Genomic DNA, 13,101 nt, shown 5'->3' on the forward strand with positions numbered 1-13,101 from the left:
AGACCAGTGACCATACCTCTCCCAGGATCACACCACCTTGGAAACGCTAAAAATCTGCAGATCCCCAGAATTAGCTCTGAAAACAGCAACGTGAAAAAGTCTGAAGCTTAGGACAAGCCTCTTGTAATGTCAATGTGATTACCCATAGCAGCTGCTAAGAATACGCAGGTGTATTTCCAGGGTAAATTTGCAAAATATAAATAACTCTCTTCCTCAAAGATGAAACCAAGATATTTATTCAAATACCAGAAAGTCAAATCCACCATGATAACAAAGAAATTTATATTTATTACCAATCCAGAGAGCACTGACATCCCCAAGCCTTCCCTCCCCACAAACAAGCTCCCCTAGGCAAAATTCCTCCCTCTCTCACTCACACTAGCTGCTGTGCCTCACTCTCCCATCTCTGCCTCATCCTCACTTCCTGCTTCACTCTTCCTGCTCCACACATTCAGAAAGCTTCTCCCACCATAGGCTCCATGTGATTCAAACTCCATGTGACTCAGGCTCCGTGTGACTCAGGCTCCATCACAGCAGTCAACTGGGCCCAAGCTCAAAGCAGGTCACATAAGCCTATTAATGGGTGGGAAAGATCTTCCCATTCCATTAACATTACATTTGGCACCATGTGCATTATATGTGCATTATATGTGGCCAGTGGGAGTTTAGGAGTAACAAGTATCAGCATAACTTCGTAACAACATAATAGCGATAACACAAAATAAACACATAAAACAATATCTTAAGGTGGGGACTTGAACACAAGCACCCCATCATTTCCCCCTCAAATGAATGGGACCCAAAATCCCTTAGAGAAAGGAGTGAAGGTCTCTTCTTCTATAAGTATTTTCTGCTTAGATTGGACATAGAGCTGTCCTTGCCTCAAGAGGTCCATTTGAGGGGTTAGTTGTTTAGCTGGTATCCAGAGCCTGGTCAATGCTAGGTCCAGGGCTGGTGCATTACAGTCTTGGACAGAGAGTGATATCAAATTTAATCAGTCAGTCATACCTACAAGTGGAGGGCACTAAACCTGCAGGAGACAAATCTAGCAAATGGGTTAAACAAAAAAAAGAATAAGGAGACAATAACCAGAAACAGGGTAAATGGAGCATCAACCATTATTCTGGTGCCCATGAACCCACTAGAACTTCATTAATTCTTACCTTCCTTACTGCAAATTGGAATCTCCCCTCAGATAAATTTAAAATCATACCTGTCAGTACATCTATCTCAATGATGTATTCAGGAATAGGTACAATTATCTACAATTCTTAGGTAATTGTCCAATTTTCATCAATAGTTTAACCTGTCTGGCTGATATGTCAGCCCATTCCAGGCCCGTGATGGTAATAGGATTCCATGCTTAAATTTATCAGGGTTTCCATATATAAGGGAGGCCTCTGCCCTAGTATCTATTAATGCCCTAGTTACAGTGGTTGATCCATTTTTACAGTATATAGTTTAACTCATATGGGGTCTGTAATCCTGTCTGCATATTTCTTCAATGTGGGCTGGATCTTAGCCAATTTCCTATTCTCCCTGCAGGTGTGATGAACTTTGATACAATGATTCAGGAGGATCTTTAGGGGCAGTTCTTTCTTCCTTATTCCATCTGATATTAAGTCCCTTTCTCAGTGCATCTTATATAGTTCATTAGTTGGAATATCATCCAAATCTATTTTGGAATACCTTCCAAAATCTATACATGTCTTAATCAAGCAGTAAACAATTCTTGCCTTGTTAATCTATTCTGACTTTGAATCTGCTGGCTATTTTCTCTTCTCTTTTGAGGAAATTTATCTTTTCCCCATTCCCCTAAGTCACCTAACTATGAAATCTTACCCAGCACACCCAAAAGAGGGTGTTCTATTTCCCCAATTAGTAGAGTCAGAATTAGGTGCTTATAAGCAAGAGGAGCAGACTTCACTATTATATTTCTATGAGAAACTGTTAAGGGGGTACTATGAGAAGCATCAGCATCTCTGACCATTTTTGCAGATTTCATTACCTCTTTAACTTTCTCATACAGTCTCTAAGCAAATACCAGAGTCTATATCCACTAGGCCACATAGAGTCAGTGGAATACGGTTTATTGCATTCCTTGACAGCTAAAGCTAACAAATTAGTTCCATTGTTATCTCCTTGAATATGATTATCCCTAAAAACTTATTGTACAAAAGGATTCTAATTAATACCTGTAAACTTCAAACAATCTATGTTATCTACCCAAACTCCTCCAGTTTCATCACTGATTCTCACCATCCAAGATACTAACGATTCTCCTAATATTGAGGTGAATTGACTTAAAATATCTGTGACCTCCTGTGGAGTACAATCCTCAGTTACTTCCTTAAACACTGTGGCTCCCCTGGTTCTCCTGCTTCCTTTGTAATACTGGACATGTGCCCACATTCCTAAAAGCCTCCTCATCTAAATTTGTTTCATTTTCCTTCCACACATCTTTTTCCCTGGTGTCTGGGTCCCAAAGAGTCTCCACACATGAACCTTGCTGTTTTTAACTTTTCTTTTTCTGAGCTAAACTCAAGGCTGTCTTTTCTGTTACTACATGATACTTTATAGATTGCTTTTCTAAATGAAAGTTGGGATGCTGTAGCATAAAAAGTTTCTCATGAAAACCAGCTAATTCCTTTTTAGCTGATTTTTTTCCTCCAGAAATTTGTCTCTAGTTTTATTTGTTATGATATGATAACCTGTTAACAATCCCATCTGCCTCTACATGCCCATACCATTTCTTTCCCTGGTTCTATTAGTATTCCTTGCAAACACCTTTATTTATTTATTTATCTGTTCATTTATTTATTTATTTTTAGTTTATAACATTCATTTCAGCAAGATTTTGAGTTCCAAATTTTTGCCCCATTTCTCCCCTCCCCACAACCCAAGACATTGTGCATTATGATTGTCTCTTCCCTCAATCTGCCCTCCCTTCTATCACATCCCTCCCTTTATCCCCATCTTCTCTATTTTCTTGTAGGACAAGATAGATTTCTATACCCCATCGTCTGTATTTCTTATTTTCCAGTTGTATGTAAAAATTTTTAACATTCATTTTTAAAACTTTGAGTTTCCAATTTCTCTCCCTTCCTCCCTCCCCACCCATTCCCACTGAGAAGGCAAGCAGTTCAATATAGGTTATACATGTCCAGTTATGCAAAAGACTTCTGTAAAAGTCATGTTGTGAAAGACTAACTATAGTTCCCTCCATTCTATCCTGCCACCCCCATTTATTCTATTCTCTCTTTTGACCCTGTAGCTCCCCAAAAGTGTTTACTTCTACTTACCCCCTCCTCTCATTTGCCCTCCCTTTTATCATCCCCCCCACACCCCACTTATTCCCTTCTCCCCTACTTTCCTGTAGTGTAAGATAGATTTCTGTACCAAAAAGAGTGTGCATGTTATTCCCTCCTTAAGCCAAATGTGATGAGAGTAAGCTTCACTTTTTCCCTCTCACTTCCCCCTTTTCCCCCTCCATTGAAAAAGCTTTTTCTTGCCTCTTTTATGAGAGATAATTTGTGCTATTCCATTTATCCCTTTCTCCTCCCAATATATTCCTCTCTCACCCCTAAATTTTATTTTTTTAGATATTATCACTTCCTATTTAACTCACCCTGTGCCCTCTGTCTATATGTATATAATCCCTCCAACTACTCAAATATTGAGAAAAGTCTCAAGAGTTGCAAATATTATCTTTCCATGTAGGAATATAAGCAGTTAAACTTTAGTAAGTCCCTTATGATTACCCTTTCCTGTTTACTTTTTCATGCTTCTCTTGATTCATGTGTTTGAAAGTCAGATTTTCTATTCAGCTCTGGTCTTTTCATCAAGAATACTTGAAAGTTCTCTATTTCATTAATTGACCGTTTTTTCCCCTGAAGTATTATACTCAGTTTTACTGGGTAGGTGATTCTTGGTTTTAATCCAAATTCTTTTGACTCCTGGAACATCATATTCCAAGCCCTTCAATCCCTTAATGTAGAAGCTGCTAGATCTTGTGTTATCCTGATTGTATTTCCACAATACTTGAATTGTTTCTTTCTGGCTGTTTGTAACATTTTCTCCTTGACCTGGGAACTCTGGAATTTGGCTACAATATTCCTAGGAGTTTCTCTTTTTGGATCTCTTTCAGCAGGTGATCAGTGGATTCTTTCAATATTTATTTTACCCTTGATTCTAAAATGTCAGGGCAGTTTTCCTAGACAATTTCATGAAAGATGATATCTGGGATCTTTTTTGATCATGGCTTGCAGGTAGTCCTATAATTTTTAAATTGTCACTCTTGGATCTATTTTTCAAGTCAGCTGTTTTTTCCAATGAGATATTTCACATTGTCTGCTATTTTTTCATTCCTTTGGTTTTGTTTTATAATTTCCTGATTTTTCATCAAGTCTTTAGCTTCCATCTGCTCCATTCTAATCCTTAAGGAATTAATTTCTTCAGTGAGCTTTTGGATATCCTTTTCCATCTGGCCAATTCTTCTTTTTAGGGCATTCTTCTCCTCAGTTTTTTAGTTCTCTTTTGTCATTTGGGTTAGTATATTTTTTAAAGTGTCATTTTTTTTCAGCATTTTTTTGGGTCTCTGTTACGAAGCAGTTCACACGTTTTTCAAGATTTTCTTGCATCACTCTCATTTCTCTTCCCAATTTTTGCTCTGCTTCTCTTACCTGATTTTCAAAATCCATTTTGAGTTCTTCCATGACCTGATAACAATTCATATTTTTCTTGGAGGCTTTGGATGGAGGAGCTTTGACTTAGTTTTCTTCTGTTTGCATGCTTTGGTCTTCCTTGTCACCAAAGTAAGATTCTATAGTCTGATTCTTTTTCCAGTTTTTGCTCATTTCCCCAGCCATTTATTTGACTTTTGAGCTCTTTGTCAAGGTAGTTCTCTGCTTCTAGTGAGGGTGGGAGGTGTACTGTCAGCAGCCTGTTCCCCCCACAGTCTGTGGCCCTAGAGCTCCAGAAACAGTGGCTGTAGCTGCCCCTGCTGCTGCTGTGGCTGGGGTGAGTTCTTTCACCCCTTCCCCCCTCTGCCACCCTGGGGCTGGGGCCAGACCAGTCCACTCTCCTGCACTGGTACCACAGGCTTTTCCCACTGACCTTCCAATGTGTCCTCAGTGTTTTGGGGTCATGAAGTCTCATAGGTGTGAGAGATTCAGTTTCCCCCAGGCCTTCCCAGGTCCCTTCTGTATACTTGTGGCTCACATTGGACTGCGCTCTGCTCCCAGCATGGTGCAATAGACATTTCCTGGTGACCTTCCAGGCTATCTTGGGCTGGAGATTTGCTTCACCCTGTCATTCTGTGGATTCTGCAGCTCTAGAATTTGTTTAGAGCCATTTTTTTATAGGTATTTGGCTGGCCTTGGCAGGAGTGCTCTAGACAGTCTGTGCTGTTACTCCATCATCATGTCTCTGCCCCCTGCAAACATCTTTCTAAATCTCTGGTTTCTCCCTTCTGTACCCTTGGTTCTCAGTTTTCACAGGGTCCTGTACTTTTAAGCCATTCTCTTGCCAGGGAGGGATAAGGTAAATCCTCCCATCCAGGGTACCTATTTCCTTCCCTAAAGTCTTCCTGTCTCCAAGTAAAGGTTTTATATTTTGTGATCTCATCCTCATTGCCATTTGCAACACCAAGGTAATACCCATAGCAGTTGCTGTGAGTATGCATGCCTATTTCCAGAGTAAATTTGCAAAATATAAATAACATTTTTCCTCAAAGACAAAACCAGGATATTTATTCAGATACAAGAAAGCCAAATCTACCATTGTAACAAAGAAGTTTATACACATTACCAATCCAGGAAACGCTGACATCCCCAAGCCTCCCCATAAACAAGCTCTGCTGGGCAAAATTCCTCCCTCTCTCACTTATGCTAGCTGCTCTGCCTCATTATCTCCCAGCTCTACCTCATTCTCACTTCCTGCTCCACCCATTCAGCAAGCTCCCTCCCACCACAGATTCCATGTGACACAAACTCCATATAGCTCAAGTCAGTCTGCCTGACTCAGCCTCCATCACAGCAGTCAGCTGAGCCCAAGCACAAAGCAGGTCACATAGGCCCATTTATGGGTAGGAAAGATCTTCCCATTCCATTAACATTAAACTTCCGCATCCCCAGGGTAACAGAACCCAACTGTAACAAAGTTCAAAGGCAAGAAATGGGCTGAAAAATGAGCAAACAATAAAAAATATTTTTACCATAAAAACTTCTATAGTAGCAAAAAAAAAAAAAAAAGAACAAGATATAAAGTCAGAAGAAGAGAACTACCAAAAATAATCCTCAAAAAATGTCATTTGAATCCAAACCCAACAAGAATTCTTAGAAAAAGTTTTTTATAAAGTGATGAGTGGTAGAGGAGAAATTAGTAAAAAGAAATGAGAGTATTGCAAGAAAATTATAAAAAGAATTAAAGCTTGGTAAAATAGTCACCAAACATACTGAAGAAAATAACATTTTGAAAAGTAGTATTGGCCAAATGGAAAAAGAGGTACAAAAGCTCACTGAAGAAAATAATTCTTTAAAAATTAGAATTCAGCAAGTGGAAGCGAATGATTCCATGAGATATTAAGAAATAATGAAACAGGGGGGTGGAGCCAAGACATCAGAGTAGAAGCAGAGATGTATTAGAACTCTCACCCCCAAAACCCTCAAAAAAAACCCCTGTAAAAATTGACGCTAACAAATTCTAGAGCAGCAGAAGCCACAAAATGACTGACTGAAGCAATTTTCCAGCCCAAGACAATCTGGAAGATCAGCAGGAGGGGCCTATTGCAACCAGACTGGGAGCAGAGTGCAGTTTGGTGTGGGCCGCACCAGCACAGATGGAGCTGAAGCAGGTTTTAGGGGACTGAATCATTGGCAGCTACTGCAGTTTGCAGACTTTTCCACCCACAAATGCTAAAGACAGCTTTGAAGGTCAGTGGGAAGGCCCTTTCACTTGACTGAGAGGGGAGTATGGTCTGGCCCTGGGCCCAGCCCTAGGCTTACTGCCAGTCCCAGTCCCAGCCCTAGGGTGGTGGTAGCCAATGCTGAAGCAGAAGCTGCTTCTGGAGCCCTACACTTAGTAAAGAGCTCAGAAGCCAAATAATCAACTGATAAAATGAGGAAACAGGAAAAAGGAACAGTCTATAGATTCTTACTTTCTCAGGGAAGAGTTATTTTCTTACATCATTAGAGATGAGGAAGAACAAAACATAAACCCAGAAGACAACAAAGCCAAAACTCCCATACCCAAAGTTGTCAAGAAAAATATGAATTGGACTTAGGCCATGTAAGAGCTCAGAAAGGATTTTGAAAATCAAGTAAGAGAAGTAGAGGAAAAAATGGAAAGAGAAATGAGAGTGATGGAAGAAAATCATGAAAAATGAGTCAACAGCTTGCTAAAGAAAACCCCTCAAAAATGTAGAAGAAAATAACAGCTTTAAAATTAAACTAACCCAAAAGGCAAAAGAGATCCAAAAATCCAATGAAGAGAAGAATGCCTTAAAAAGAAGAGTGGGCCAAATGGAAAAAGAGGTCCAAAAGCTCACCGAAGAAAATAATACCTTAAAAATTAGAATGGAGCAAATAGAAGGTAATGACTTTATGAGAAATCAAGAAATTATAAAACAAAACCAAAAGCATGAAAAAACAGAAGACAATGTGAAGTATCACATTAGAAAAACAACTAACCTGGAAAATGAATCCAGGAGAGATAATTTTAAAATTATTGGACTAACTGAAAGCCATGATAAAAAAAAAAAAAAGAGCCAGGACATCATTTTTCAAGAAATTATCAAGGAAAACTGCCCTGATATTCTAGAATTAGAGGGTAAAAGAGAAATGGAAAGAATCCACCAATCCTCCTGAAAGAGATCTCAAAGGAAAACTCCTAGGAATATTGTAGCCAAATTCCAGAGTTCCCAGGTCAAGGAGAAAATATTACAACCAGCCAGAAAGAAACAATTCAAGTATTGGGAAAACACAATCAGGATAACACAGGATTTAGCAGCTTCTACACTAAGGGATCAAAGGACTGGAAATATGATATTTCAGAGGTCAAAGGAGATAGGGTTAAAACCAAAAATCACATACCCAGAAAAATTTCATATAATACTTCAGGGAGAAAAAATGGAACTTCAATGAAATAGAGGACTTTCAAGCATTCTTGTTGAAAATACCAGAGGTGAATAGAAATTTTGACTTTCAAATACATGAATCAAGAGAAACATGAAAAGGTAAACAGAAAAGAGAAACCATTAGGAACTTATTAAAGTTGAACTGTTTACATCCCTGCATGGAAAGATGATATTTGTAACTCATGATTGATACCTTTCTCAGTGTTAGGATAGTTGGAGGGAATATATGTGTGTGTGTATTATATATATATATATATATATATATATATATATATATATATATATATATATATATATATATATATATATATATATATATATATGTTTGTATAATATATATGTCTATATATAATATATACACATGTGTATGTACGCATACATATATAGAGAGAGAGAGAGAGGAGAGAGAGGCAGAGGGCACAGGATGAGCTGAATATGAAGGGATGATATCTAAAAAAGAAAGTTAAGTATTGAGAGGAGTGTACTAGGAGAAAGAGAAAAGGAGAGTTAGAATGTAGTAAATTGTGTCCCATAAAAGAGGCAAGAAAGAGCTTTTCCTATGGAGGGGAAGAAGGAGAATTTGAGAGGGAATAAGTGAGCCTTGCTTTCATCAGATTTGGCTTCATACATACACTCAGTTGGGTATGGAAGTTTATCTTACCCTACAGGAAAGTAGGGGCAAGGGGATAAGAGAGGGGAGATAATAGAAGCAATGACAGATTGAAGGAAGAGGTAATTAGAAGCAAACACTTTGGTAGAGGGACAGGTCAAAGGAGAGAATAGAATAAATGGAGGGTGGAACAGGATAGAGGGAAATAGAGTTAGTCTTTCACAACATCACTACTATGGAAGTATTTTGCATAACTACATATGTATAATCTATATCAAATTATTTGCCTTCACAATTCATGGGGTTGGATGGGGAGGGGGGAAGGGAGAGAATGTGGAACTCAAAGCTTTAAAAATGAATGTTAAAAATTGTTTTTACTTGCCACTAGGAAATAAGATATATCGGCAATGGGGTATATAAATCTATCTTACCCTACAGGAAAATAGAAGGCAAGAGGATAAGAGGGGTGGTGATAGAAAGGAGGAAGGACTGGAGTAAAGGGTAATCATAATACATGCTGTCTTGGGGGAGGGGAAGGGGAAAGATAGGGAGAAAATTTGAAATTAAAAATTTTGTGGAAGTGAATGTTGAAAATTGAAAATAAATTAAATTTTAAAAACAAACAATAAAACAAAGTCAAAAGAATGAAAAACACAAGAAAATGTTAAATATTTCATCAGAAAAACAACAGACTTGGAAAATATGTCAAGGAGAGATAATTTAATAATTATTAGTCTACCTAAAAGCCATGATAGAAAAAAAAGCCTAGATATCATATTTAAAGAATTTGTCAAGGAAAACTGGGATAGAGGGAAATATAAAGTAATCATAACTGTGAATGTGAATGGGATGAGCTCACTCATAAAACAAGCAAATAGCAGAATGGATTAGAAACCAGAATCCAACAATATATTGTGAAAGATGCACTTGAAACAGAAAGACACACACAGAGTTAAAGTAAAGGATTGTATCAGAATCAAATATGCTTCAGCTGAAGTAAAAAAAAAAAAGAAAGGCAGGGTAACAATCATGATCTCATACAAAGCAAAAGCAATAAACAGATCTAGTTAAAAGAGATAATCAGGGAAACTACATAATGGGCTATTGCTAAAAAGTACTATAGATAATATCAGAAAATTTTACTGCCAGTTTTTCTAATAAAAGTCTCATTTCTCAAATACACTGAGTATAAAACTGGGTCAAATTTATAAAAATAAGAGCCATTCATCAATTGATAGATGGTCAAATGATATAAACAGACAGTTTTCAGAAGAAGAAATTGAAGCTTAACTTGTAGTCACATGAAAAAATGCTCTAAGTCACTATTGATTAGACAAAGGCAATTTAAAATAACTCTGAAGTACTGCCTCACACCTAACAGAAAAGACAAATGTTGAAGAAGATGAGGGAAAAAAACAGTATACTAATGAAATGCTGGTGGAATAGTGAATTGGTCCAACAATTCTGGAGAACAGTTTGGAATTATGCCCAGAGGGCTATAAAACTGTACATACCCTTTGTTCCAGCAATGCTTCTACTAGATTTGTACTCCCCAGAGATCAAAGGAAAAGGATCTGTATGTACAAAAATATTTATAGCAGCTTTTTTGTGGTGGCAGAGAATCAAGGGGATACTCATGAATTGGGGAGTGACTGAAAGCTGTGGCACATGATTGTGATGGAGTATTATTGTGCTATAAAACATGATAAGGGAGATAGTTTCAGAAAAATGTGACAGGAGCCATGTGACCTAATGCAAAATGAAGCTAGAAGTGAGAGATCATCGTGCACAATAAGATCAATAGTGATCCAAAATGGTGAGCCATGATGAAAAATGCTACCTCCAGAGAGAGAACCAATGAACTCTGAGTGCAAATTGAAGTATAATTTTCTTACTTTCTTAATTTTTCTTGCTTTTTTATGATATGCCTAATATGGAGATGTATTTTGCATGATTTCACATGTATAATTGCTGATCACTTGTCTTCTCAGTGGGTGTGGGAAGGGATAGGAAGAAAAGAGAGAATTTAGAACTCAAAATTTAAGAAGAAAAGAATGTTTGAAATAAATAAATTATATTTTTTTAAAACAGAAAAAATAAAAATGAGGAAACACCTCCCCCCAAAAAATAACTGCTAAACCTTTAGAATATGATGTCATTCCCTTTGCTAACCTATGAATAGATGTGTAGAGACATGCTTCAATGGGACAAAGTTCCATTAGACATCTCTTCTACCCCATCTCATCAAGACCTAGTCCTAGAAATGGGACACCATTTTCTCCAGGTATCTGCCCTTGAAAAACTCTGCGGTAACACAGAAAAAAAGAGAAAAGAAGAAATGTGGCCTTTCATGTGTTCATCTCTGCTTTGTTTGTCTTGTAGATGCTGCCTCAAAACATGCTGCCCAGGGGTTTTTTGATTGTCTCCGAGCAGAAGTGGAAGAATTTGAAGTGGTTGTCAGCACCGTGAGCCCAACTTTCATCAGATCCTACCATATGTATGCAGAGACAGGGAACTGGGAAGCTTCCATCTGGAAATGTGAGATTTCTGACTTTCACAGGGAATGGGTCAGAAGAAAAAGACAGTAGGGACAGATCCTGTAAAAGATCTCTTGGCACTGCTTCAATAACCCTTTTCGGCTGAACCCACTATTTGAGGTTGCAAATTCTCTACCATTCACCATTATTTTTTCTGTAACAGTTCTTTTATCACAATACCAACATCAAAGCTGTATTTTCATTGGGAAGGTATCATGACTTATAGCCCAGAATATTTGGGCTATAATATCCATATAATCATCCCTCTCTTTAGCGTATATGAAACTCTTCTTTCTGTCTTTGGTCTCCTTGGGTCAAAATCTCTGGGTCAAGAGACACAGTCATTTTAGTCATTTTTTATACAATCTCAAATTGTTTTAAGAAAGGTCGGACCAAATCAAATTCTACCCACAGTATCCCATAGCCTCTCCAACTTTGACTGTTTCCATTTTTTTGTCATTTGTGCCATTTGCTGAGTGTGAAGTAAAAGCTTAGGGTTGTTTTAATTTGCATTTTCTTATTATTAATTATTTCTTTTCTCTCCTTGGTCTCCCAGTCTTTTTTAGGAAGTTCACCTATGGAGTCCATCCTGTGGAAGTAGCTGAAGAAGTCATGAAGACAATAAGGCGGAAGAAACAGGAGGTTTTCATAGCCAACCCCATCCCCAAGGCCGCCATCTTTATTCGCACATTCTTTCCAGAATTCTTTTTTGCTGTGGTGGCCTGTGGGGTCAAGGAGAAATTAAGTGTCCCAGAGGACAGGTAACATGATGATGATCAGATAAGTCTTTTTGCCAAGATGGAAATAAATTGTTTTCCTATAAGGTTTGAGTGGTCAATTGTGACTCAGCACAGGTGTTGCCCTAAGCACAAATGTAACTTTATGTTTCTCAGCCAAAATCTAATAGGAAGCACTGACCACTGCTGGTAGGGATAGATCCAACACCAGCTAAGAGACTGTGGTTCTACTTGGTTTAATTCCATAGGATGTTGAACACAGTACCTCCCCACCAAGACCAGAACCCCCTCCCCTACACCCCCAGCTCTGATGGCTGACAACTAAACAAATAAAAAGGTACCTTTGGTGTACCCACTTCACAGGAAAACAGGCAACTCAATCCAACTCAAGCAAGAAAATATACTAAATTTACACTAAGGAAAACTTAAAAAAAAAAAAAAAAACCAAATAGGCTATCAAATTCAACAGCCTAAGATAATCATTCCTGACTCAAATTTGCCAACATTCCATGGTGCCTCCAACTAGCTCAAGACTTTTTAATAAAGTTCTCAAAAGAAAATATAATCTATTTCACCTCAATTCAGAAAACCTACATTAAGGTTCCCATGTAGTGCTTCATCCTAGCCATGGAAGTGACTCTGAGTTCTTGAAAACTATGCCATGAAGCTTTGGCAGGTTCTTCCAAGCTGGAAAAGCTCTGAGTACAGACCCAGTAATGAATTGTGTTTTTGTCATCCAAAGACCAGAGAACCTAAATACAAAGAGCTAAATGACTGACCAAAGGGGGTTAATGAACAAATCAAAGCAATAAGTATTTATTAAGCACCTACTATTCACTAGGCACTGTATATAAATATAAACAAAAAAAAAATCCTTGCCCACAAAGAACTTTCTTTTTTATCCAATATTATTTTTATTATTTTATTTTAATTTTCACCTCCAAATTCTCTCCCTTTCACCTCCACCCCTTTCCCCGCCACTAGTGAGAAAGCAAGAAAAACAAAACCCATTACAAACATGTAAAATCAAGCAAAAGAAATTTCTGCATTGACCCTGCTCTCCCAACCCATCCACCTCACCTC

At 37.9% G+C, this 13,101-nt stretch overlaps 1 protein-coding gene across 1 annotated transcript in view; it reads left to right on the top strand.

The window, feature by feature from the left end:
- DHRS7C (dehydrogenase/reductase 7C) overlaps nt 1–12,104 on the top strand; it is a 54,818-nt gene extending 42,714 nt beyond the window's left edge. Inside the window, exons 6-7 of the mRNA XM_072645099.1 lie at nt 11,127–11,282; nt 11,838–12,104. Of these exons, the coding sequence (XP_072501200.1) occupies nt 11,127–11,282; nt 11,838–12,046 (365 nt within the window). The 3' untranslated portion in view covers nt 12,047–12,104. The remainder of the gene's footprint in view (nt 1–11,126; nt 11,283–11,837) is intronic.
- Nucleotides 12,105–13,101: the final 997 nt, after the last annotated feature.

This window comes from Notamacropus eugenii, chromosome 2, assembly GCF_028372415.1.
Source record: "Notamacropus eugenii isolate mMacEug1 chromosome 2, mMacEug1.pri_v2, whole genome shotgun sequence".
Lineage (NCBI taxonomy): Eukaryota > Metazoa > Chordata > Mammalia > Diprotodontia > Macropodidae > Notamacropus > Notamacropus eugenii.